Genomic DNA, 27,358 nt, shown 5'->3' on the forward strand with positions numbered 1-27,358 from the left:
CCTCAGGGAGGAAAGCAGACGGCATTCTGCAGACAGGAGCACCCTTGGGTGTTGGGGTGCAGGAAGGCGATCTCTGGGCCCCGGAGGGTCGTTGAGTCCGTCTCTGATTTGGACAGGAGTAAGGGATGTACTTGTTTCCACATCAGTAGAAACTCTCTTGATGACCAAGGTGCAGGCCAAGGTGGCATCAGCGGCGCCGCTGAGGCACGCAGGCCCCATGAGGGCGGCTGCGTGTGAACCCAGCTTTGCAGACACAGCGGAAGGAACCACTTGTGTTCACGCACCGCTCGCTCTTGCACAGCAGCCCACGCTGATTCAGCTCTCGGCACTCATCGATGTCTGCAAGGTGGGAAGACAGACGCGGGCTTAGGTCAAGTCCCAGTGTGGTGCCCCCGACCCCTGCTCTGCCCTTCTGTCCCCAATGTCTTGCTCACCCACGCAGCGGGCGCGGGAGGCGTCCAGCTGAAAGCCGCCAGGACACTCACACACTGCCCCTCCTGGCCGTGGCACACAGCGCCCGCTCACACAGCGGCACTCATCTGAATCTTCTTCGGAGCTGTCCTCGTCTGTGTGCGCCAGAGGAATATACCTATCATCACCGACCCCATCGATGGAGTCCACACCTCTGAGCCCTTGGCCTCACTCACCTCGAGGAGACTTCCCCAGCACTAGGGGGCTCGTGTCCCAGAAAGAATTGCTCTCACTCTGCGAAGTCGGACACTGGGACCCTAGAAGTGTGGTAGCGTCAGCAACACTGATTTATGTACTCAAGTCCCTACATCTAGTTCCTCAGGGGTAGCTCACCAGTGCCACGTGGTGGACATGGTCTGCACTGGGTGCCCCAGCCACGGCCCTGGCGGCAACAGCAGTCATCAAAAGTGAGGGCTGGCCCGGCTAGGGGCCCCATACACATGCCATCCTCTCCTCGCTGGCCCCAGCACACTTCACGTCGCTCTGGGGCATGCTCTGTGGATCAAGACCCGCATCAACAAGGAGGGAGGTAGGGACTGCCCACCTCGGTCCCATCCCACCTGCCGACTGTGGCCCGGGGTGGGGGTGGGGGGTTCCACCCTGATGGGACTCAAAATCTGCCCAGGACGAATGTCGCCCTCACCCGCCTGGCTCTCAGGGAGCTGGCAGTCGCGGCCGGAGGGCCCGGGCACCCAGGGTGGGTGACATTCGCAGCGGTAGGAGCCCGGGAGGTTGACGCAGCGGCCAGGGCGGCAAGCAGCCGGATCCTGGCACTCATCCACGTCTAGGGGGCATGGGGAGTGGTGGTGGTAATCACAGTTCAGTTTGGGCTCCAGCCCCTCCTCCCCACGCTGATCCCCTGGGCCTCACCCATCTCCTCTGGGCTTAGACACTGCCGTTGCACTGGGCTATACTCTGCGGGTGGCGTGCAGGCACAGCGGTAGCCACCGCGTGTGTTCTCACACACTCCGTTCCTGCAGTTGGACTCGTCCAAGCACTCGTCCACGTCTGCAGAGGGAGAGAATGCTGGTGACAGGAGCAGGCCTAGCTCGGGGGCCACTTCCCCAGGGACACCATTGGCTCCTGCGCTCACCCACACATTCCAGCAGGTTGCCATCGTAGTAGAATCCCTGCTTGCAGTAGCACTCATAGCCGGGCTGTGTGTTTACACACTTGCCTTCCTTGCAGATCTCTGCCCCGAACAGTACGCACTCATCGATATCTGTGAGAGCAAGGGAAGCATGAATGCCCAGTGGGCTCTCCTTTACCTGCGGGCTCAGGCCCCTTGGCTAGGACACTTGGGCGGGGCTTATTGGGAGAGCTGAACCCAGATTATTGGCTGGAATTATTGGGATCACGTTGGCATAAAGAGTGGTTGACCCAACCAGCACCAGTAAACCAACCCAAACTACAGTGGGGAGAAGGGAAGCACTAGGCTAGCGCTTACCTCGGTGGGCTGGAATGCCATAGTTGACGATGCTGTTGTCCTGTGTGTAGCCCTTTCCGTCAGGACAGAGGCTGTAAAACTCAGCTGCAGGGTGAGAGAAACCGCGGGAGGGAACACGGGACTGAGCATGCGCCTGCTCCCTCCTTTCCCAGCTACCCAGAGGGAAGCCCTTTGCTTCCCGGTGACATTCCTGACCTGAGCTGTAGACTGGACAGGGGTAGATTTCACAGTGGTCTCCCCAGCCAGCTCCTAGCGAGCAGCAGCACTCCTGCTGGGTGACATTGGTGGCCAACACGCTGTCGCAGAACACGGTGTCATCGAAGTTAAGGTAGCACTCCTTCTTGTGGTGGGGCTGCTCCACCTCTGGGGAGAGGGTGACAGTTCAGGTTATGGAGATAAGCCTGGCAGTGGTGGCGCACGCCTTTAATCCCAGCACTCAGGAGGCAGAGTCAGGTGGATCTCTGTGAGTTTGAGGCCAGCCTGGTCTACAGAGCTAGTTCCAGGACAAGTTCCAAAGCTACACAGAGAAACTCTGTCTCGAAAAAAAAAAAGTTTATGAAGATAGTAGTTTTGACCTGTCTCCTGTACCCTAAACTGCACCCACTCTGTTCTCCTTGTCACCTAGTGAGAGGTCTAGCTCCATCCCACTTCTTCCCAGGCAAAGAGGATTTTCTGTTCTGGGAATTCAGAAAGGTGGAACCAGAACACATCTCTGAGCCCAGTGGTTGTCGCTCCAAGGATTATCCAGTCTGAGAGAAGGGAAGGGCACTCACCCTCACAGCCATGCTGGTCCTGGGTGAGTGTGAAGCCCTCGTCACAGACACAGACGTAGGAGCCCTGGAGGTTCTCACAGGCCCCATGGGGCAGGCACAGGCCTGGGTCCTGGCTGCACTCGTCTATATCTAGGAGGTGCAATGAGAGCAGAAAGCAAGCAGGTTCAGCTTTGGGGAGACCCAGTCCGTCTTTCCATGGGGTTGGGGTTGCCCAAAAGCCTTACACAGGCTTAGAACCCAAATTTCTGCTTTGTTTTCAAAGTGCACACAAGGGACGTCTCCTTGGATCTGTCTGTGTGGGTAGGTTTATGACGTTATGACGCTCACTGCTGCCAGCCTTTGTAAGCCCTTGGGTCCTCCTGGCACGGAATGAACTCCTGACTCTCGGCTAGCATTTGGAAACCTTCATTCTGTTCCCCGCCACCTTTCAGTCCCATCGCAGATTTGCTATTCTTTGACGCAAGGTCTGTTTCTTAAGCTAGTCTTAAACTTGAGATCTTCCTGTAGCTGGGATGACAGATAAAGCCACCCAACTTGGCCCATCACTTTTCCATTTCTCCCAAAATTTTGCTCAAGACAGAATCATTCCCTCTCCTCTAAAACTCACAATGAGAACTTCAAAATTGTTCTTAGGGTAGAGCCCACCCACAGCCCCCTGCTGAGGGACCCCTCCCACGGCCCCCTGCTGAGAGACCCCCTTCCCCACAGCCCCCTGCTGAGAGACCCCCTTCCCCACTGACCCCTGCTGAGGGACTCCCTCCCCCACAGCCCCCTGCTAAGGGATCCCTTAGGCTTCAAGTCCCAATTCCCTAGGGACCTCCCTTTAGGTAACTTCCGGACACCTTCACCCTGACCCTGAGAGTCATTTCCATGACCCCTCCAATCTAGGATCTCCAGATTACTGCTGAGCTATCTAGGACAGCCTGGGCAAACGGGTATGCAGGTATCACTTAGTGAATGTACATACAGGTGAGTTGAAGGGCTGGGCTACTGAATCTGTAAAGAGCTGAACGGAGGAGATGGAGAGATAGCTCAGCCCTTAAGAGCACTGTTGCTCTTCCAGATGACCCAGCACCCACAAGTCCACTCACAGCCACCTGTAGCTCCAGCGCCCTCTTCTGGCCTCTATGGGCACATACGCATGTGCTGCACAGACAATTCAGGCAAACACATACACATAAAATAAGAATAAATTAAATATCAAAAAGTTAAAAAGCTGACTGAAACTTGAATGTAGCAATAAGCTCGGCACCATGATCCTTGTTTCAGTACAAATGCAAGTGTGAATGGAGTCAGCTGGATTGATGGATGGACGGATGGATAGATGAAACGACCACAGGAAGGCCACAGGGTGTCGAAGGGTTACACTGCCCTACCATCCCATTCATGAGCTCTCAGCCAACTCCTCATACCTTGACACTTCCTGCCGCCCACCAGCCGATGCCCCTGGGGACAAAGACATCTGTAGGAGCCATTGGTATTGATGCAGTCACCTCCAATGCAGGCCGCGGGGAAGTCACATTCATCAATGTCTGTAGAGACCAGGGTTTGGAGACTCAGGGATTGACCCCATACACACAGGCTGGAGCCATCTGAGTTCCCTACTCCGAGAGCCCTGGATCACCCCCACACCCCCAAAACACAACTGGCATCTGGGTGGGGGCTGGACCTGGGCAGCAGAGTCCTAGGGTAGGTAGGGCAGGCCAGCGGCCAGGCTCTAGGATCCCTCACCCTCACAGTGGCTCCGGTCCCTTGACAGATGGTAGCCAGAGAGGCACTGGCACTGGAAGGAGCCGGGTGTGTTCGTGCAGATGCCATTGCTGCACATGCTCCCAGCCTCACACTCATCTACGTCTGCAGGGCACAGAGGAGTGTCAGGATGGAGGTGGTCTCGGGCTTCCAGTATTGTTTCCCCACGGCTGCCCATTTGTCTGGAGCACTAGAGCTGAGGCCTAGGGGGCTTCACCCTGCGCCCGCATAAAAACCATGTATGGTGTCCAAGCCAAGTGCTGCCAGGATTCCTCAGTCATGTCTGATGTGTCCTCTTTTCTCACAGGGCTTAAGGCCGAGCTTCTCAGACGCAGCTCTGAAGCCACCTTCACCCTCCTGACAATTCCTTTGCTCCCATCTCCCGAAGCCCTTTCTTCGGCCCCTGTCTCCCCTAGACTCCATAGCCATGCGGCCCTGCTAGATGCTATCTTATCCAATCCTCTCTCCCTGGGTCAGCAGGGTCACCTCAACCTCCAGAGCCCCATAGTCCACAGCCGATAGTTTCATATGGGAATTCTAGGCTCCAGCCCGCTTCTCTGGTACATAATAAAGATTACTACAGGGAAGAGGACTAACGAGTCTCTAGTCTGACATCTTTTTTCCCCCTTCAAATTAACAAGTTTTGCAGGCAAAAGTTTCAATCCTCATCTCTTAAGAGATAAGAGATGGCTCAGTAGTTAAGGGCATTTGTTGCTCTTACACAGGACTGGGGTTGGATTTCCAGCACCCACTTGGCAGCTCACAGAGGCCAGTAACTTGAGTTCCAGAAGGTCTGGTCTCCTTTTTTGGCTTTCAAGGGCACCAGGTTTGTACATGGTGCACACCCATGCTTATGGGCAAAACACCCATCTACATTAAAAAAAAAAAAAATCCACCCTCCAAGGCCCAGCTGCTTCGCTGACGACATAAGCCATTGTCTGCCGAGCAAGCTGGAGCTCACCCACGCAACTGCGGCCGTCCGGTGCGGGCTCGTATCCCTGGGCGCACGTGCATCGGAAGGAGCCGGGAAGGTTCTCGCACCATCCTGGAGAACAAGGACTGCCCTCGGAGCACTCGTTGACATCTGCAGGGAGGAACGCTAGTATCACAACTGGGCTCCACACCAATTTGCAAGCTGCTGGGGGTGAGGCTCCCCTCCCCAGGGCTAGGGGAGGAGCTCTACTCCCAGGAGGCCCGCCCCCCACGTGGAGCCTGAACCGCCCTCACCACGACAGGCCCCGCCCCCCTGGCTGCGATAGCCGGGCTGGCACGCGATGCACTTAAAGCTGCCAGGTTTGTTTTCACATTTGCCATCGGGGCAGGTGCTAGGGTCGCGACACTCGTCGATGTCTGCACGGAAGGGAAAAGGAAGAGGACAGATCTGGGAACAACATGACTGGTCCGGTGCTCAACATGACAGGGCCTCCCTCTGTCACAAATCGAGGCAGAATGGACCGGCTTGGGATTTCCTGACCCCCGCCTTAGAGGACCATAGATGGGTGCAGGCCTCCCGCCCCCATCCTAGACGGAGGGACAGCCATGGATCCCGCTTCCGTTTGGACGGGTACCCCACCTTCACACACGGGAGGTCGGGAGGATTTGAGCCGGTAGCCAGGGTAGCAGTTGCATTTATAGTGACCGGGGAAGTTGATGCAAAAGCCGCCGTCGCCGCACAGGTGAGGCTTGGCGCACTCATTCAGGTCTGAGCGAAGACAGGGCGTGCGATGGGTAGGGGGCGGGTGTAAGGAGCCGATCCCACCACGTATTCCCAGGGTAGCCCGGGGATGTCTGCGCTTACCTACGCACGATCGTCCCCCTGCGCCCACATGGAGGCGGTAGCCTCTGTTGCAGTGACAATTATAGGAGCCCCCAGTGTTCATACAGATGCCTCTCCCGGGGCCACACGGCTCCGCCTCGCATTCATTCACATCTGGAAGGATTGGTAGGCCAGGAGACATCGGGGCAGGTTGAGAGTCCCGGTCATCCCCTGGGCCACCCCCCTTTCCCTCGCCCACAGTCCTGGCTCACCAACGCAGTAGCGGTGCTGCGGATGTGACCGGTAGCCCGGGTTGCAGTGGCACGAGTAATCCGAGGGGCCAGGCACACACTGTCCGTGGCCACAGATGTTCTGGTTCAATCGGCACTCATCCGTCTCTGCGGCATGGGTGGATCGGGTCAGGGGATACCTGCATTCTGCCACACCCCAGAGGGGGCTACTGCTATGCAGCTACTAGACCCTACTGCTCAGGAAGGCTTGGTCACAGTGACCCCTGGCTGCACACGGTATCTGAATCCTAGGAGTTCCTAAACTTCATCTCAAATAATCCTAATGTCCTTGTTCCAGAAAGTCTCCAAATAGGACCCCCGTGTCCCTGCCTTCCCTGCCACCTTTGTTACTTCTGTCCTTAGCACTCCAAAAGCTTGTCTTGTGTCACCTCAAATCAAACCACATCGCCTAAGTGCCCTATTTATGTTCTTAAGACCCCTTTCCAAGGGTCCCTGAGACAACCTTCTCCCCATGCACATCAATAGTTTAAACCCTTACTAATATCTTCTAGTCAGTGACTTCAACCCCCCTTGTTCCTAGGACCTGGGTCCCCCATTGTCAATTTTTCTGGAAACAACTTGTTGCCAGAACTGTGCCCAGATGGCCTGTGGAGGGCTCCTCTCACCCTCTTGTTCACTAAGCTCCAGTCCAGTCCTCCTCTCCCCTTCTGACCCCCACCTTTCCCATGAAGCCCAGGGTGATGCTAAGTGCTATCCTGTCAAAACAGAGCCGATCAGCAGGCACTGCAGGCTGCTGTTTGCCTGGAGCCTCTCCATAGGCTAACTTGCTCTCTGCCCAGACACCTTGTCCTCCACATTCCCACAATCCCCAGGGAGCATCCACTTGAGCCCTCATTTCCACTCATCAAGACCCAGGGTCTCAGTCAACTTCAATGACTGTGGCTTTGGAGTCCCTATGTCATTGGTTTGATCGGCTCCACTGTGACCCAGGGACAGACTGTTAACCTCTCTGAGCCTCAGCTTCTTTTCATCTGGAAATGAGGCAAGGCTTTGTTGTCTTCAGGATGTGAGAAAGTTAAAAGATGTTTGGTTTGTGAAGCTCTTCACATAGAGCCTGGTGGGGATTACTCAGTCTGCACTGCCATTATTACAATGCTCAAATCCTTGCAGAAGCTTCTCACAGCCTCTGGCATCAAGCAGACTGGCCTTCCCTTGGTTCTCTGTGCTTTCTCCTCCACCAATGATTCATACTTTCTACACCTTTGCCCAGACTTAACTTCTCTGGAATGTTCTTTTTTTATTTTTTATTTATTTTTCCTTTTGAGACAAGGTTTCTCAGTGTAACCACCCTGACTGTTTTGGAGCTCACTCTGTAGACCAGGCTGGTTCCAAACTCACAGAGATCCACCTGTCTCTGCCTCCTGAGTGCTGGGATTAAAGGTGTGTGCTACCACCATCTGGCTGGAATATTCTTTTTCTGAATCTCCATGTCCCTCCCCTCCCCACTTCTCTTGAATGTCTAGAAATCTTTAAAATGTTACATATTCTCTCTCTCTCTCTCTCTCTCTCTCTCTCTCACACACACACACACACACACACACTTTCTTATTGCTAGCTAATATCTCAACCTTTAGGCTTCCTGTCCTCTCTTACCTTTATGAGGTAGCATTTATGAGACATGCTAGACTTTAATTATTGATCTGCTTTGTAGGTATCACATGATAATCCAGGCTGACCTTGAACTCTAGGCAATCCTGTCTGCACCTCCTGAATATTGAGATTACGGGTGTGAGCCACCAGATCTGGATTGATCTGTTTGCTTTGTTTGTGGATTATTTTGGGAGGCACATAGTAGGCGCTCAATAAATATAAGTTGAAGGATGGATACTCTCAGATTGAGCTGACCGTCATACTAGCAGGCCCACTGGAAGGCAAAGTGGAGCCTCTGCGGCTCACTGGAACTTCCCAGCTCGCAGCTCAGGCAAGCGCTAACCTGTTAGCCACGGAAGTGATGGAGGAGAAAACTAGGTGTGCAGCTTACTAGGATGTGGCCTGCTGGCAGGCCTTACCTGTGACCTGAGTAGGGGCGATCTCCACTGCACTTCTGGACGGGAGCAATTCTGGCGGGAACCGGTGAAAGGTAGGTGGGGAGGGGCGAGAGATCAGCTCTGCAGGCAGAAGGAGGGGCTTTTCAGAGAGCCACCCACCCCCTGCAGGCCACACCCAAGCTCCCCTCCACGTACTCACTGTAGCCACGCCCACGCCTCCCAGTGACTTAGCTCCCGAGAACTGCCCCCACTTGCAGTGCGGGGCTCACCTGGGTAAGGCCGGGCAGGTGACGTGGTGGCAGTGGGGTGGCTCTGCTGCACCGATCGCTCCTCGCTCACTGGCTGTGGTTGATAGCAATATAAGCCCTCCTTGCTTCCTTTGTCTCCCTACCCCCTCCACTTGGGCTCCTATACTCACGGGGTCCATGGTCATGCCTAAAAAAGAAAATGAGATATTGAATGTCAGGGTGGGAGGTGAAGAATCAAGGATCAACTGCTAGGGCTGTATGGCAGGGGAAATCTCTGAGAGTTCAAAATTTATGCCTTTAGGTCAAGGGTCAAAGTTTAGATCCTGGGATTAGGGTATGTTTGCTTGGTGGTCGTGGTCTAAAGAGCATTGGTTGGGCTAGGTTTGTTTGTTTGTTTTGTTTTATCTGTTTGTTTTCAAGATAGGGTTTCTCAGTGTAGCCATGGCTGTCCTGGAACTCACTCTGTAGACCTGGCTGGCCTGGAACTCACAGAGATCCACCTGCCTCTGCCTCCCAGTGCTGGATTAAAGGTGTGCACCACCTAACAGCACTGAGCTAGGTTTGTACAATGCTGGAGTAGGAGGTGATAGTTACGGTCAAACTGAGGCTGAGGGTAGGAGGGTAGGGCCTAGGGTCAGTGGTTTAGGCTAGGGAGTTAAACCTGACATCGGTGGTTTAAAACCTCCCTAATGGGCCAGGCGGTGGTGGCGCACGCCTTTAATCCCAGCATTTGGGAGGCAGAGGCAGGCGGATCTCTGTGAGTTCGAGACCAGCCTGGTCTACAAGAGCTAGTTCCAGGACAGGCTCCAAAACCACAGAGAAACCCTGTCTCGAAAAACCAAAAATAAATAAATAAATAAAATAAAATAAAATAAAACCTCCCTAATGCTGTGACCCTTTAATACAGTTCCTCATGTTGTGGTGACCCCGAACCATAAAATTATTTTGTTGTTACTTCATAACTATAATTTTGCTACTGTTATGAGTCATAATGTAAATATCTGATATGCGAACCCCCAAAGGGTCACAGCCCACAGGTTGAGAACCACTGCCTTAGGAGGTTAGGCTGTGAGTCTTATCTGTAGATCTGGAGTCACCGGATCAAGTCAGACCTCTCTCTTCCTCTGTGTCTTCAGGTGGCGGTGCTCTGCTGGAGCTCTCAGGCAGCTGCTGGGGTTTGGGTGGTCCATCAGGGTGCAGGAAAAGGGAAAAGTCACTTTCACCCTGGATGGTGAGCGTCTGGTGGGAGGTGAGGATATGGTACCCCTTCCCAGCCGGGCAGATCTCCTTGAAGGCTGCTGTGGTCAAGATGCAGACACAGCAAGTGAATTCCTGGACAGGTACAGCTTGCCCCCCATCCCCGCTACCCCTATATGCCCCTGACTTACCTGTACCATCTGCTGGACAGCGCTGGCACCGTGCACCCCAGGCTTTTCCCACACTGCAGCAGCAGAGTTGGCGGGTGAGGCGTGTGGTCAGAGGATGCTGGCACTGGTGTTCGGTGCTCACCAGGCGGAAACACAGGCTCTTCTCCTCTGGTTTGTCGGCTGCAGAGGTGGTGGTGGAGGCCAGGACCTGAACACTGCCCCTCTCAGCCCAGTTGCTCTAGACCCTGCTTCTCTATGTGGCCACGACCTCGTGCGATTTCCTGACAGCTGTGTGACTACTGACTCCTGATTTGAATTCTGAATTTCATCTGTTCTTCTCATCAAACCAGTGACTTACAGGTCCCTGATTTCATCTGACCTCATGTGAGCTCATCACTGATTCTGTGTGCTCTGGGTCTTGTTGCTTCTGCTCTCAACCCTTAACCCACGTGGACGTCTTCTGACCTCTGACCTCTGTCTGCTTGGAGCTGTTTCCCTCCCATCCATGCCTTGTGAATTCCCAGGACCAGGAGTCCCCAAGTCTTACCAATGCACTGTGTCCGTGAGGGGCCCAAGCTATGACCAGGTGGGCAGACACAGCGATAAGAGCCAGGGTTGTTGAGACAGTCTCCATGGCGACACATGCCAGGCATCGCGCATTCATTGATATCTGTGATGAGCAGTTTGATCATTGTAGCTGGGGCCATAGGTGGCAGCAAGCTGCCCCACACACTTGAGGCTTCTACCTTAGTTAGACTCCTTTCTCGCTCACCTTGGGAGCCCCCCCCATGACCACCTGCCCACCAGAGTCTCCAGCTGACCATACCCTGGCAATGGGTGCTGTTGAGCCTCTTGTAGCCTTGGGGGCAGTCAGCACCCACCTCCCCACGTACAGGTCCTGGCTTCTGCACCCCTGTATCTGCAGAGAAAGGACAGACACAATAGCCACAAGATGAGGAAATACTGGGGCCTGCAGGAGAGGAAAGAGGGCTCTGGGGAGAGGAGAGAGGATCTGGTGGGCATAGGGTTGGAGACTCCTATGGCAGGAACAGGAGAAGAGAGCTGGGTCACCCTACAGGAGATGCTGCACTGAGTCAGGCACTCACACTGAAGCTGTGGGCACTTGTGGCACTTGCTTTGTCCCCAGGCAGTGCCGATGCTCCCACAGCAATCTTCCTGCTTGGTGAGGCCAGGCAAAGGGTTGCTGCCACACTAGAGGGAGGGATGTGGAGAGGAATTAGAGCGCCCCTCCCCCATTTGCCTCCTTTCCTGAAGCCCTCTTTTTTTTCGAGCCCTACCCTGTGACACTCAATTGCATGCTGTCCTGATAACAAGGGTGACCCTAAGATAGATGGGGAATTGTGGATTTACTCACGGGCTGCTTGGGCAGTGTATCCTGAAAGCAGCGGCCCAGTGGCTTCTGGGTGGGTGGCCTCGGGTGCGGGGGCTTGGGATGTGGCAGCAGGTGCTGGGAGGAGGCTGGGCCTTCTGCATTTGCCCCTTCTATGCGGTGCACCTGAACGGAAGCTTCCGGAGGGTGATGGACACGCACGTTCACCACGGGGGGCGGAGCCTGCACTGGGGGGCGGGGCGCGGTGGCCTCAGGGCTGTCCCGCGCCTGGAGGGTCGCGTTGCTGAGCTCCTCCAAGGCCTGGCCCGAGCCCAGATCCGGCCACCCTTATTGCCCGCCCGTCTCAGCACCCCCGGGTTGCCCGTCTCCTAGTACCTTCTGCTGAGATTTGTCCTGGCCCCAGAGGCACCAGGAAAGCAGCATGTTGGGCAGGGGGTCCCTCCCCCGGCCCGGGAGGATCCGCGATCACCTGCACCGCGTAGATGGCGTGTTTGCTAGCCACAGACTCGCCTTCTGGAGCAAGGGGCGGCAGCGGGCCTGTGGACATGGCCCCAGTCCGGGCCAGTCCGAGGCCTGAGCTGCCGGTGCCCGCTCCAGTACCTGCAGCAGGCACCTGGCAGAAGCGCCCCGTGAAGTCCGGGGGACACAGACACTGGTTTCTGGAGGAGCACTGGCCACCGTTCATGCAGGGTAGAGGGCACACCACTGTGAGGAGGAGACAGGGGTGAGGGCCTGGTGTCTCTTCAGTTCCCAGGCCATCATCACCTACATCCTGGCTCAACTTCCTTGCCACGTATTGGCTCTGCCCAGTTGGGAAGCTGACTTTTTTTAAACAGGTCACACACATGGAAATGGCCTTCTGCAGGTCTCCAACATCTTTCTATCCAAGATGGATTCTGGAACCTTAAATTCCAGGCTTAAATCCTGGTCGTATGTCCTCTGTTTCTGAGCAGCTTCCCCTGCTCACGCTTCTGTGCCCTCATCCATGGTAGTGATGCTCCCTTGGAGGCAGTGGCTATACAGATGCTTGGCCCCATGTGGTACAGACTGTAGAAGTGATAGCTAAAGCTCTCTCTTCGGTTCAGGTCTCAAGTCTCTTCCTAGTTCATCCTCACCCCCTTCCTCCATACTACTACCCTACCCCAGCTGTCAATCTCTGACCTCACCCTGAAGCTGTCAGAACTCAGGACCTCTATCCAGCGGGCTCACCTCTGGGAGCTCAGACTCCCATTTACAGCCTTCATAGTGTCCCCTGAACTCGGGCCCCCTAAGGGCTTCTGCCTCTCTCCCACTCGTCTACAATGACAGTGTGACTAGAGAAACCTGCCTCAGGCAAAGTTCAAGCAAAAAAGAGCCCCACCCCCCACTCATCTTCTTGTTCTACTCCCTGTCTGAACATTTGAGGCCACGTTCCAGGACCGTTTTTTTCAGTTCAGCTCCCTCTGTTCTTCCCTGAACATCCCTGGCCCAGGCCCTACCTACCTCGTACTAATGCGCCAGTATTCTCAGGGCGTTCTCTCTACCTTTCCTCCGGTCCAGAGCCCTTCGCTATTGCTGCACATCCACATGGAACCCTTCTGGACGTTTCTCTCCCAGGAAGGAGGCTTCCTCATTCTCCACCCCCTGCCCAGCCTGGCTGGCACTTTGCTGGGTTGTCCTCATACCTGCCTCTCCCACTACAGAAGGTGTTTTGAAGGACAAGGTCTTGTGATCCTCAGCTCTGTGTTCCAGAGGAGGTACAGGGGTCAAGGAAGGAACACGTCCTTCTATTCTTGTGTCCCTGAGTTCCATCTCCAGCCCTCTCTTGCCTGTTCTCTGGGGTGGGAAGGTGGCCGTGTGCTCATTCCTGATCCTCTGGGTGGACACGGAGCATCCTAGACTAGCCTATCCCATCCTGCACAGTCTCCAGAGGCCAGGCCTCGAGGGCAACAGAGGTGTGTCCTGGGCCAGAGGAGGCAGGATCTTCTCCTTCCTGCCTTCCAGTGAGTCACCCTGCGTGGTGAGAGTGACCTCTCTGTGACACCCTCCCACTGTGGCCCGGGCACTGAGCCTGGGGGATGTGGGCAGCATGGAGAGACAGCAGCCTGCACAGGATGACCAGGCAAAGGCCTGTCACACACAGACTCACTGACACAAATACGGGCTCACTGTGTAAACCCTCCCAGACAGTGACTGTAGACACACACCCGAGACTCACAGAACATGAACTAATCTGAGTGTGCCATGCCAAAGATGTGCATGCCCTGTACACACACACACACACACACACACACACACACGACTGGGACTTCTTCGCTCTGGAGCTGAGTGAGCACAGGAATGTGTGAGAGGGGCTGTTTTCCTGTACCATCCTGGGCACGGCCTAATTACCCTGTCCAGGAAGGTAATTACTGCTGGGACACCTCCCCCTGCCTGGCCCGCAGGGCCCCAGAGGAGGAGTCTGGAGCCCCAGGCCTTCTCTTTAGAGATGCTGAGGAAGGGGTAGGCTCTAGACTGACCAGGAGGTCCCTCAGCCTTGGGGTGGAGGCAGCTCTGGGGCCTGTGAGGTGTCTGGAGTTTATGGGTGATATGGAAATGGACTAGCTGATTGAAGACCCAAAATGACCCCCCTCCAGGCCCGTACCATTTCTTAGCACCCCACTAATGGCCTCAAAGCCTTTCCCTCTCAGATTTTGTCAACAACTAACTCCCTCACCCCAGTCCCTGACCTTAGCTCCTCCTCCCAGAGAACACAGGTGTCTCCTTCCACCATGCCAAACTAGACAGTTTAAAAAGATTTCTGTTTCTTAGGGAAATGTTTATCCGCTTCTCTGGACTTCCTACCCCTGTTCTCATCTCTCCAAGCCCGTCTGCTCCCTCCTATAACTGGGCACCTCCTAAGAAGCCTGTGTCTTCCGGGGCCCCAGCTCAAGTCTCAACCCTAACCCAATACTTAAAAGTTTAGGCTTCCACGCATCCCCTCAACTCTGGCTTCTAAGGACTGCAGACTCTCAAGCACCCTGGTTCCCAGATCTCCAATTGCTATACTCCAGCTCCCCATCCCTTATGCCCATGTTCCACTACGCTTCCTGCCTGGTGCTGTAGCCTGGCCTGCCCTTCCCTATGCCCACAGCCAGAGCCCCCCGGCCCTCACCCACGCGGAAGCCAGAGCCGGTGAGCGTGTCGGTACTGTGGCCGTTCTCTCCGATGAGCGTCATATTGGAGCCCTGCTGACAGCTGTCCCGACACTGGCCCTTCAGACAGGTCCGCTTGCAGATCACCGGAGCAAAGACCACCTTGAAGCGCTCGCGGGCCAGCGCCCCGCCCCCGCCCGTGCCCCGCTCGCCGGCCGGTCCCCCCTCGGCCCCGCCGCCCGGGCCCAGCAGCGCCAGCAGCAGCAGCGCCAGCAGCCCCGATGCCCCGGCTGGGCGCATCGCAGGGGCCAGGCCGCGGGCAGCCCCTCGGGGCCCGGGCATCCGGGGCCGCACGACCCCGGGGAGGTGACGGCAGGCGGGGCGAGCCCGGGCGAGGATCGAGAGTTGGGAGCCCGGGGAGAGGGCTGCAGAGGGCAAAGCGGGGTGGTGGGGGAGCCGAGGCCGAGGGCAGGAAGGGGACAGCAGGAGCGACCGGGATTCCCGCTGCGAGGGAGTGAGATGGAAGCTGCACTGCGGGTAGAGCGAAGAAACTTCCCTGGCCGGGAGAAAACCCAACCAGGCCCCGAACTGAGGCAGGAGCGAGGAGGCCGGAGCAAGTGGAGGCGGAGAGGAGGAGCGAGGGGAGAGGAAGGCCGGGCGGCCGGCCCGCTCCGCGCCTCCCCCTGGCCGGGCTCCTCTCCCGCGGCCGCCGGGAAGCTGGGAGCGCGCGGGGAGGACGCAGGGAGAAGTGAGCAGTTGTTTTCCCTGGCTGGAGCGCGCCGGCGGCGAGGGGGGCTGGGACGCTGGCCCCGGGCCAAGGAGACAGTTTTTTTTCCCTTTCTCTCTCTTTTCCCCTTGGTTCAAGCGTCGTCACTGCTGACCGGAGAAGCGCGGTGTGCAGCTGGGAGGGCGCCGGCTGGAGTGGGGGTTGTCCCCCAGGTGCCCGCCCGGCGCGGGAATCGAGCTGGGTCCTTTCCAGAGTCCTCACCTGGGACTCCCCGGCCTGTCCCGCCAGATTCCTCCGGGCGGGGTGCGGAGGCCTGTGCACACCTCCCCGCTCAGCTCCTTTCCCACCCGGTCAAAAATGGGGAAACCGAGGCAGATAGGCCTTGCTTGGAAGACCAGAGGCCTGTTAACTTTTGCTCATCGGTCTTTGTACATGTAGGGGTCCTCGAAGCCCCGAAGTCATAGCTCCTTAATCCTGATTGTATATTCTCTCCAAGGAAAGGATTTAAGCAGGAGTATCTGCCCAGAGTTCACTGAGGTCCAAGAAAGAAATCTGTAGGGTCCGGAAGAAGAGCAGAAGGAACAAAGCTAAAACCCAGCTTCCCTGCCAACCCCCCTTTTGGAAGGCTTCCTGGTGCCCACCCTGCCACCTCCCCCCTTTCCCCTCGTCTGGCCTGGCTGGCGGCGCTGGCTCTGGGCCTCAGACACTCTGGAATCGCCAAGGTCTGAGCTCAGGGCCTGGCCCCCTTCCCAGGCTAACAGTCGAGAAGGGGCGTGCTGCTTGAGCACTCAGGGGGCTGGGGAGGAGCACGGCAGGGTCCCGGGGGCAGGGGTGGCAGGGGCTGGAGAGGAGCTAGCTTACTCACTGCTTTGAAAGGGAGGCTGTGGTGTCCTGGAGCTGGACCATAGGAGAGAGCATGCCAGGAGGCCTCAGGATCCAGTGTCTGACTCAAAAGAACTCAGCAGGGCAAGGGGTGACCAGGGTCAGAACTATGCCAAGTCAGGTTCATGCCAAACCCTCTCCCTGGGGGAACTTTGAGCCGTGGGGTAGTGATGGGATAGAAAAAGGGGTTTGGGCTTAGCTTTAGGCACACATCTCCAAAGAGCTAATGGTTTTTACTTTAAGGCTGAACTTATCTGGGTAGATTCAGAGGGGGTGGGGGTGGGGGGCATTTGATGAGACCTGCTTGCTTGCGTCACTCAGTAGCTTGGGCCCACTGCTGCAATGCTGGGAGGGGGTGGCTTCTGTGTCCCCAGAGGATTCCTTGCTGCTGGAATCCAGGAGGACTTGTGAGGGGGGCCCCTGTCCCTCCTGCTGTAGTCACACTGCAGTGGGCAGGGACACTGAATACTAACCCCTTGGTAGGAGTGGAGCTGAAGGTTGTACTTCACACTCATATAAACCGCCCCTCCCCTGCCTAGAGGAGGCCGTGGCTCACCTTGGAACACAGCACAGCCAAGCAGTCCAGGCTTGGAGTCTTGATCTCTCCAAGCCTTGGGTTTCTTGCCCACAAAATGAGATCTAGTTGTCCAGCTGAGGAGCGGAGCACAAGCAGTGGTGGGCCGGATGGGGGGGGGTTGGAGGAGGGGGCTGGGGGGGCTGGGGGTTGGAGGAGGGGAATGGGAGGCTGGGGGGCCTTCTTTCAAACAGACTTTTCCACTAGACACTGGAGGGTGGTTCTGAGGGAAACCTTGGGGGGATCCCGGGAAACTGAGGAAGGTGGAGAAAAGGCTCTGGAGGACAATGCAGAGGGAAGAGTGGGAAGGAAACTCTGCTCTTTATACCCTCCAAGCCTGAGGAAAGGCCAGAGGAGCAACAGGATGGGAAGGGGACGGCACTTCACTCTGGGTCCAGGAGCAGGGGTGTAGGTCATGGCGAGAAATTTGAGCTTAATTTTCCTCAGCGGGCACTGAATCCAGACAAGACAGGGAGCTGCTGACTTCACCCCTGGGAGGAATGTGACTGGATTCCGGCTGTGGAATGCAGAGACTTGTGACGTAGAAGGTGCTGGAGGGGCAGGTGGTGTGAATGGGTCTCTGGGTTGGTCTGATCCCCTGGCAGGGTGGGAGAAAGGAGAGGAGAGAGAAGCAGGATCCACTTGAAGTCTTTGAAGCAAAGGCACCAGAGCCCAAGGCAGACTGGGGATAGAGGCTGAGTGGTCAGTACATAGGGAACAGTCACACCGTAGGAAAGGGAGACTCTGGTGCTGTGTTCTCCCTTTTCTCAGAGCCCAGAGAAACCAGATAAGTTGCCATTCCTGTGCTCCAGGGAGGAGAAAGTCATCCAGAAGACCCAGAAGGGGCAGCAGAGTGGCTCCAAAGGAGCTGGCTGTGGAAAAGCCAAAGGAATGTTTTGGGAGCGGTGTGTGACCTGCTGTGCACGGTGTTGCTGGGAGTAGAGACAGCCCTTGACCTGGGCTGCTGCAGGGACTCGGGGATGAGAAGGAGCAGTGAGAGCTCCTGCCAGAGCACAGCAGCAGCTGTGATGGTCGACACATATGACCACTGCCAGACTCCTTAGGCTCTCAGGGCCTCAGCAAGAAGTGATGGGCACCCTTCAAGTGGGTGAGTGGAGCACGGTGGAGGAACCAGCTAGGAAAGAGCCCTTTCTGCTGCAGACCAGCAACAGCCATTGAGGAGACCATGAGAAGAGAGCCTCTACATCCCCAGGCTAACTGGAGAGAACCCTGGAGCTGGTGTGGAGGGCAGCATTCAGACACAGTGGGTCATCAACAGACACCCAAGGCTCCTGAGTCCCTGTAGGCAGAAAGGAGTCTGAGAAATAAACCCTGTCTCCTGCCTCCTCCTGTCCAGTTCTAGCTGGTCCTGGGGTTCAATACCCCAGTGTGACCACCAATGCAGCATGCTGTAGGGGATGAAGCGGATCTGCAGGGTAAACTGAGATGGTTCCACGTGGCATCCCGCTCCACCTGCCTTTTTTAGCCCCCTCACCATCCATGGTCCCCCATCTTCCTAGAAGTCAGAGTTGCCCAAGGTCATTCCAGACTATTAAGGCTGCTAGGAGATCCTCCCAAAACTACTGTCCCTCCCCTGGTTTGTCCTCTACTTAGAATCAGAGCCACCTTTTATTGTATTTATTTTGTGTATATGTATCTGTGTACTTCTGTACATGGGAGGGGCGCTTGTGGGGGTGAGTGGGTGTATGTGTTATCACTTGTCAGTGGAGACCAGAGGTCAAGTTCAGGTGTCATTCCTCAGGATGCCTGTCTATCTTACTTCATTTTTTGCTTAAGAAATTTTTCTTGGGCCGGGCGGTGGTGGCGCATGCCTTTAATCCCAGCACTTGGGAGGCAGAGGCAGGTGGATCTCTGTGAGTTCGAGACCAGCCTGGTCTACAAGAGCTAGTTCCAGGACAGGCTCCAAAACCACAGAGAAACCCTGTCTCGAAGAAAAAAAAAAAATCCTTCTTGGGAGCTGGAGAGGTGGCTCAGAGGTTAAGAGCACTGATTGTTCTTCCAGAGGTCCTGAGTTCAATTCCCAGCATCCACATGGTGGCTCACAACCATCTGTAATGAATTCTGGTGCCCTCTTCTGGCCTTCAGGCATACAGACAGACACAACACTGTAAAAAAATAAGTAAATAAATCTTTAAAAAAAAAAAAGAAAAAAATTCTTCTTTTACCAGGCAGTGGTGGTGCACATCTTTAATCCCAGCACTCGGGAGGCAGAGGCAGGTGGATCGGCCAGCCTGGTCTACAGAATGAGTTCCAAGACAGCTAGGGATAAACAGAGAAACCCTGTCTTGAAGAAAAAAAAAAAAACCCAACCAAAATAAACCAAAATCAAAAACAAAACAAAACAACAACAACAAAAGCAACCAAATATCTTTCAGGAGCTGGAGACATGACTCAGAAGTTTAGAGCATTTGCTACTCTTTTGAGGAACTGGGTTTGATCCTTAGCACCCACATGGCAGCCACAACCATCGGTAACTCCAGTTCCAGGGAATCAGATGCTCTCTTTTGACTGTCTCAGGTATCAGGCAAGAATGTGGCACACAGCCGGGCGGTGGTGGCGCACGCCTTTAATCCCAGCACTCGGGAGGCAGAGGCAGGCGGATCTCTGTGAGTTTGAGGCCAGCCTGGTCTACAAAGGGAGTTCCAGGACAGGCTCCAAAGCTACAGAGAAACCCTGTCTCGAAAAAAAAAAAAAAAACAAAAAAAAACAAACAACAACAACAACAACAAAAATGTGGCACACAAATATGTGTGCAGGTGAAACATTCATACACATAAAAACTATTTTAAAATTTTTATTTATTTATTTATTTGTTTATTTATTTATCGAGACAGGGTTTCTCTGTGGTTTTGGAGCCTGTCCTGGAACTAGCTCTTTTTTTTGTTTTGTTTTGTTTTGTTTTGTTTTTCGAGACAGGGTTTCTCTGTGGTTTTGGAACTAGCTCTTGTAGACCAGACTGGTCTCGAACTCACAGAGATCCGCCTGCCTCTGCCTCCCAAGTGCTGGGATTAAAGGCGTGTGCCACCACCGCCCGGCTCTAAAATTTTTAAAGGGGCTGGAGAGATGGCTCAGTGATTAAGATGGCTCAATGGCTGCTCTTCCAGAGAACCCAGGTTCAGTTCCCAGCAACCCAAACAGCAGCTCACAACTGTCTGTAACTTCAGCCCCAAGGGATCTGATGCCCTCTTCTGGCTTCTGTGTATACTGCATGCGTGTGGTACACACACATACTTACAAATAAAACACTAATACGCATGACATTTTTTTTCGAGACAGGGTCTCTCTAGCTTTGGAGACTGTCCTGGAATTCACTTTGTAGACCAGGCTTGCCTCGAACTCATGGAGATCCCCCTGTCTCTGCCTCCCGAGTGCTGGGATTAAAGGTGTGCATCACCACCATCTGGCTGCTACCTCCTGTGTTTTAGACAGAATCTCTGGCCTCAAACTCCAGGTGGAGCTGGGGATGACCAAGATCCTGTCTCTGTCTCCCCAGTGCTGGACTTGAACCCATGTAACAGCACACCAGGCTTAGCTTGTGTAGCGCTGGGATCTAGCACATCATGCATGCTAATGAGTTCCATCCCCAACCCTGAACTCTTTTTTAAGGAGCAACTGTTCACTGTGTATTGTCCATCTCCCCACCCTCTACAGAAGGCACCGTTTCGCCTCCAGATCTTAGAGCAACGAGAGACACCCATGGTGCTATGGTTTGTTGACTGATTACATGAAGAGTGACAAGAACATCTGTTGTTTACAATATACACAGTTAGGTTGTTTCATCCACTCCTGACAATGTACAGGGGAAACCCAACCTTTGAAAGGTGAAATAATTCGATTCAGGTTACCCAGTGAGTCAGCTGTAGGGAATGAACAGAGCCTCCCTGATGTTAAGGTTACCCATGATTTTAGAATGAGGAATGAGGTGGGAAGCCCACAGACATCCTGAAGATAGGTGGGTCAACAAGACAAAGAGGCGCAGGACCCAGGTTCAGAGGATGTGTGGCTTTCTTAACTTCCTGAGTCTCAGAGAAGACATGGACTTGACTAAGGCTACACAGCCCACCAGAGGTGGAGACATGGCTGGAGCCCCTGGTGTGTAGGCTCCTTGTTCCATGTAAGGAACTGACTGGGGAGAGATGAGGCCAAGAAAGTCAAGGAGAAAGCAAAACACTGAGGTTACAGCCTTGGTCATCCTGGTCTGCAAATGAGAGGGCTCTTCAAGTTCTCTGTGCCTCTGCTGCCCCGGTTTTGTCTTGTTTTATTTTTTAATTTTTTGAGACAGGGTTTCTCTGTACAGCTCTGACTGTCTGGTATTTCACTCTGTAGACTAGGCTGGCCTCAAACTCAGAGATCTGCCTGCCTCTGCCTCCTGAGTGCTGGGCTGAACCTGTGAGTTCCACCCCTTTCCTCCATTTTCAACAGGAATCAGTTAATCTCCCTTAATATTCATGCTAGCTAGAGCTGGGTGTGTGTTATGTCTTTGCTTTTTTCTCTGTCTAAGAGCTACAGTGAACTGGGTGGTACTTGGACAATTCAATAGGATTGACATATGCCTGCATCTGTCTCTGGGAAGCTTCTAGACGCCGAGGAAAGACATGGTTCTGGGGATGGGGTGGGGTGACAGAGATGGGGACTACTCCTCAGTTCATTTTCTTCTTTTTGAGTCAGGGTCTCTTTACATAGCCCTGGCTATCCTGAATTCACTGTGTTCACCAGGCTGGCCTTGTGTTCACAGAGATAGCCCTGCCTCTGACTTCTGGGTGTTGGGATTAAAGGCGTGTGCCACCAGATCTGGCTGCTCATCAAGTCTAAAGAGAAGGGCTGGCACTACGGGAGCCTGTGGGGAGACAGCCATGTCCTGAGGAGCTCTCTGCAAAGATGCCCGCTACATTGCCTGCCACTCTCCGTTGGTGAAGGTTTTGGTAGTACTAGGGTCTAAGGCTTTGAACATAATAGAAAAACAGGCTACCATTGAGTCACATTCCCAAGCTATGTTTATATTCTGAGCTAGAGTTGCATAATGTAGCTTACTGGCTTTGAACTCAAAGCAATTCTCCTGCCTTAGCCTCCTGAATACTGGGATCACAGATGCTTGCTACCATGGCTAGCTCAGATTTATCACTTACTGTGACTACTAAGATAATGAGCCCTGCCAGGATTCAATGGTGAAATGAAGTGAACTCAACTCCACACTCCCCACCCTTCCTGTGGACTGCACACAGAACCCCAGCCGTGGCGGCAAGTTCTCTACCGCGGAGCCACACCCCCAGGCTCATCACACCAGATGCGCTGAGCAGTATGGCCATTCCTCACACCCTTCACACGCAGGAAAAGTCTGGTGACAACTCAGAGCCAGAGGAGGAGGGATTATCAGGAAGGAGGATGGGCCATCCTAGCTGGTGGTCGCGGAAACCTCTTATCTTCTCCAAGACACACTTTCCTTATTTGCAAGTTGGACTGATGACACTGATATGACCTTAGCATCCTCTAGAGAATTAACCAGAGTAAGCCAGGCATGGTGAGCACACCTGTCGCACCAGACCTTGAGAGGTAGAGGCAGGAGAGCCCAGAGCTCAGTCATCCTCCATTCTATAATGAGTTCTGGCTGAGCCTGGGAAATATAAGACCCTCTCAAAAAATTAACTGAGATGCTTTCCCAAGAAGCTCTTGGCTCAATTCCTGCTCTAGAGAAAACACCACCAAGTGGTTGGGATGTAGCTTAGTGGCCGGGTCCTCGCCTAGCACATCCAGGGTTCTTGGTTCTGTTGTGGAATATTAGTTAAAGATGTGTTACATAGTTTATGCTCTGGAACTCTTTTTTTTTTTTTTTTTTTTTTTGGTTTTTCGAGACAGGGTTTCTCTGTGGCTTTGGAGCCTGTCCTGGAACTAGCTCTGTAGACCAGGCTGGTCTCGAACTCACAGAGATCCGCCTGCCTCTGCCTCCCGAGTGCTGGGATTAAAGGCGTGCGCCACCACCGCCCGGCTATGCTCTGGAACTCTTGTCTAATGAAGCAAAGATGTCTTGCATTTCTTCATGTTGCATTTGTTTAACTCTGTGAAGCTGTGTTACTGTGCCTGTCTAAAACACCTGGTTGCGCTCAACAGCCAATAGTGAAGCAGGAAAAGGATAGGTGGGGCTGGCAGGCAGAGAGAATAAATAGGAGAAAAAAAAAAAGAGCAAGAGAACTAGGAGAGGAGGATGCTAGGGGCCAGCTACCCAGTCAGGTATGAGTAGGAAAGAAAAAAAAGGTATAGAGAAAGATAAAAGTCCAGGGGCTGGAGAGATGGCTCAGTGGTTAAGAGCATTGCCTGCTCTTCCAAAGGTCCTGAGTTCAAATCCCAGCAACCACATGGTGGCTCACAACCATTTGTAATGAGGTCTGGTGCCCTCTTCTGCACATGCAGACAGAACATTGTATACATAATAAATAAAATTAAAAAAAAAAGTCCAGAGGCAAAAGGTAGTTGGGATCATTTAAGTTTAGGAAAACTGGCTAGAAACAAGCCAAGCTAAAGCCAGGCGTTCATAAGAAGGAAAAAGACTCCTTGTGATTTATTTGGGAGCTGGGTGGTGGCCCCCCAAAGAGTAAAGAGCAAAAGAGCCGAAGAGAAAAAGCAAGCAAACAAACAAACATCAACAACAACCAACAACAGGGTTTCAGTCAAAGTACTGGCACACACACACTCCAAAAGCTGAATCTGGTTCTGTATTTGAGGCCCATGCAGTCCTGTCCTGTTTAGCAGAAATGTCAGGTGAATTCATGTTGCAGGGAACAAGGAAAAATGGGTTCAGGTGTGGCAACCTACACCTTTAATTTCAGCACGTAGGCCGGGTGGTGGTGGCACAGGCCTTTAATTCCACCTCTCAGGAGGCAGAGGCAGGTGTATCTCTGTGAGTTCGAGGACAGCCTGAACTATAAGAGCTGGTTCCAGAACAGGCTCCAAAGCTACAGGAAAACCCTGTCTCGAGAAAATAAAAAGTTGATTATAATTTTACCACTTAGGAGTAGAGGCAGGGGATATCTGAGTTTAAGGCCAGCCTGGTCTACATAGCAAGTTCTAGACCAGCCAGGGTTATGTAGTAAGACCTGTCACAGAAAGCAAAGAGATGGCTCATCAGTTAAAGGCACTTGCTGCTTTGTGGGAGGACCTTCATTCTCTTCCCAGCACCCATATGGTGGCTCTCAGCCATCTGTAACTCCAGTGCCAGGGAATCTGATGCTGTCTTCTAGCCTCCATGGTCACCTTGCACTCACATAGGGCACAGACATGCATACATGAGAAACACACATATACATAAAATGACACACTTATACAGAAAGTGAAAGTAAACAAATAAAAACAATTGCAAAGACTGTCCTGATCCACAGAGAGGGCCTAGAGAGTCTATGGATCACCACAGCCATAGTCTGTTACTGAGCTGACACTTATGAATCTTCCGTGGAAAGCTCCTGCTGTTTCCCACCTCCCTGGACGGCTGCTTAGAACGGCAGCCAATCAACTACCTAGCGAGGAACAACAGACCACAAAGTGGTTAATCTAATGAATTTCTGACAATTTTAGGAGCTGTAGAATAAAGTGCTTTCCTTGGTAAGGAAGTATCAAGGGGAAAAGGTTATGGCGACAAAGGTCATTAGCTGCCGTACACTCTTGAGGCGTCCCTCTCTTGGGAACAAGGTGGTTGCTTTCTCTGCTCTCTCACAAAATGCTCAAATTCCTTTCTTTTCCCCTCGAAACAGCGTCTTACTATGTTGCCCTGGCTAACCTGGAACTCACTGTGAATTAGACTAGCTTCAAACTCAGCCATACAACTTCCCTGGCTCATGCATTCCTATTCTTAGAACTTCACCTTTGACCTAAGCACCCCCATCCCCAACATTTCAACCAGGAAAGTCAGGTGGGAGAGAAATAAGGGCATTTTGATTAGATGGCCCACTCTGCATGTGGGCCACCACTGAGGGACTCAAAGAGAAGTGAACAAAACTCAGGACGGCAGCTATGGCCCTGGTCTAGATCCTACGTTGGTCCAACAAGAGAGTTCTGGTGACCTGGATCATTTAGCTCCAATCTCCTGGGCACTCTTTGGATCCCATTGGAATCTGAAATTGGACCAAATTGACTGGCCAGGGGTTACTGTGAGGCAAAAGAAGCAGCATACCAGGTAATGGCAAACGTGAAGCCTGGAATTTTCTAAATTGTTCCAGATAAATCTACAGGTCTTGGGCTGGAGAGATGGCTCAGAGGTTAAGAGCACTGCCTGCTCTTCCAGAGGTCCTGAGTTCAGTTCCCAGCAATCACATGGTGGCTCACAACCATCTGCGATGAGATCTGGTGCCCTCTTCTTCTGTATGTGCAGGCATGCACTATATATATATTTATATATATATAAAATCTACAGGTCTCTTTTTACAATCATTACAAAGGATGTGGGTGAGGAGATTGTCCCTTCCTTGGGACGACTGAACACAGTGATGAGGCTGCATCACCTGGGTACATGGACCGGGAGAAAAATTGTAAATTGCTTTGAGTTGATTTGAGGAAGTCATTTCAGCACTCAGCAACACAGTATCATAGCACAAGGACAGGCTGAACACCCAGTTATCAGCTATTGTTGACTGACTTGTTGTGGGATATCTGTACACTGTGAAGATGTATTGCTGTGACTGGTGTAATAAAAACTGAACAGCCAGCCGGGCGGTGGTGGCGCACGCCTTTAATCCCAGCACTCGGGAGGCAGAGGCAGGCGGATCTCTGTGAGTTCGAGACCAGCCTGGTCTACAGAGCTAGTTCCAGGACAGGCTCCAAAACCACAGAGAAACCCTGTCTTGAAAAACCAAAAAAAAAAAAAACCAAAAAAAAAAAAAAACTGAACAGCCAATAGCTAGGCAGGGAGGATAGGTGGAATTTCCAGGGAGAGAGGAATCTAGACACCAGATGCCAATGAGACACCAATGAGATATGGAGGGAGTCAGTCATACAAAAATGAAATAAAGGGGGCTGCGGATCTCTGTGAGTTCGAGGCCAGCCTGGTCTACAAGAGCTAGTTCCAGGACCGGCACCAAAGCTACAGAGAAACCCTGTCTCGAAAAAACCAAAAAAAAAAAAAAAAGAAAAAAAAAAGAAAAACCAAAAAAAATTTAAAAAAATAAATAAATAGGGCTGGAGAGATGGCTCAGTGGTTAAGAGCATTGCCTGCTCTTCCAAAGGTCCTGAGTTCAATTCCCAGCAACCACATGGTGGCTCACAACCATCTGTAAAGAGGTCTGGCGCCCTCTTCTGGCCTTCAGGCATATACACAGACAGAATATTGTATACATAATAAATAAATAAATATTTAAAAATAAATAAATAAATAAAAAATAAAAAAAAGAAAGAAAGGTAAAAAGTCACATGGTAAAACGTGGATAAATAGAAGAAGGTTAATTTAAGTTACAAGAGCTAGTGGGACAAGCCTAAGCTAAGGCCGAGCTTTCACAATTAATAAGAAGTCTCCATGTTGTTATTTGGGAGATGGTGGCTGGATAGAAAAAGAATAGTTCCAGAGGCTTCTAGATAAAAATCCCACCACTGTTAGCTGTAAATGGCATGTTCAATGACACAAATTCATCTCAAGATGGCAAATTGTGTCAAAATAAAACCACTCAACCCAATGAGTTATCACCACAATCTGCCAATAGGGAGCTGAAGGAAACGTTCATTTAATCTCTCTGGAGTGGGCAAAGGCAACGTAGCATATATTATGGCTCCCTTATCACAAGGTCAACTTCTGGAAAATGCCACAAGTCTGGAGGGGTGGTAGCCTGTGAGCCATGAGCTTAGTGTACTTTGTCCACACTATGATAGTGGATATGTTGCCTTGTTTGCTACAGTGCTAGATCAGGCAGAAAGGGAAACAATCCCAGAAGAGCAACCAGCAGTGAATTGAGATCAGAAGTCTGATTCAAGACAGCCTCCTCAGAAAATGGGCATCTATTTCAGTGATACACTGTTCCTGGGTGACTTAAAACATTGCTGCCCATAGCCATAAGTTATCTGAAGGGTTTTCTTTATTGACATTCTGAATTTCACATGTGGGAAGCTCAGCCACTACCCCTGCCACCTTTGCTTCTCACAGAAATCCACCTGCCTCTGCCTTGTAAGTAATGGGATTAAAGACGTGCACCTCCATGCCTAGCTTTATGTTTTATGCATGCAAATACATGCACCATGTGTGTGTTTGATGCCCTCAGAGGTCAAAAGAGAGCGTGTGATCTCTTGGAACTGCAGTTACGGGTGGTTGTGAGACATCATTTGGGTTCTGGGAACAGAAACTGTGTCCTCTGCAAGAGCAATTCATGCTCTTAAGCACTGAGCCATTTCTCTAACCCCTTTCTTCTGCTTGGAAACCACCTGTTGCTCTTGCAAAGAGCCTGGAATTGTGACGAGTACTGGCACTTCATCTGCAAACCCCGCCCGCCAGAAAGGAGCACAAACCATAGCTGAGGCTGGAATCGGAACCGCATATCTCAGGCACCACACTTTTCTTTTTTTTTTTCTTTTTTTTTTTTTTTTTAAAGATTTATTTATTAAGCATACAATGT

At 52.8% G+C, this 27,358-nt stretch overlaps 1 protein-coding gene across 3 annotated transcripts; it reads right to left on the reverse strand.

The window, feature by feature from the left end:
• Positions 1–84: 84 nt before the first annotated feature.
• Ltbp3 (latent transforming growth factor beta binding protein 3) lies at positions 85–15,637 on the reverse strand. Of its 3 annotated transcripts, XM_057779910.1 has the most exons (28): positions 14,595–15,636; positions 11,837–12,166; positions 11,486–11,688; positions 11,217–11,322; positions 10,937–11,029; positions 10,658–10,780; positions 10,132–10,290; positions 9,856–10,041; positions 8,914–8,930; positions 8,765–8,837; positions 8,517–8,615; positions 6,469–6,594; positions 6,239–6,370; positions 6,014–6,142; positions 5,668–5,790; positions 5,402–5,524; positions 4,423–4,545; positions 4,104–4,223; positions 2,692–2,820; positions 2,114–2,281; positions 1,919–2,002; positions 1,565–1,693; positions 1,342–1,479; positions 1,115–1,255; positions 805–966; positions 648–728; positions 435–566; positions 85–339 (listed from the first exon to the last, which is right to left on the reverse strand). In XM_057779910.1, exons 1-28 carry the CDS (start codon positions 14,914–14,916, stop codon positions 188–190), a joined length of 3,903 nt encoding a protein of 1,300 aa, XP_057635893.1. In that variant the 5' UTR covers positions 14,917–15,636; the 3' UTR covers positions 85–187. The 3 variants fall into 3 exon arrangements, with proteins under 3 accessions (XP_057635893.1, XP_057635894.1, XP_057635895.1); XM_057779911.1 differs by lacking the exon at positions 4,423–4,545 and having other exon boundaries at positions 14,595–15,637; XM_057779912.1 differs by lacking the exon at positions 1,115–1,255 and having other exon boundaries at positions 14,595–15,634.
• Between the last annotated feature and the right edge of the window lie 11,721 nt (positions 15,638–27,358).

This window comes from Chionomys nivalis, chromosome 8 (genome assembly GCF_950005125.1).
Source record: "Chionomys nivalis chromosome 8, mChiNiv1.1, whole genome shotgun sequence".
NCBI lineage: Eukaryota > Metazoa > Chordata > Mammalia > Rodentia > Cricetidae > Chionomys > Chionomys nivalis.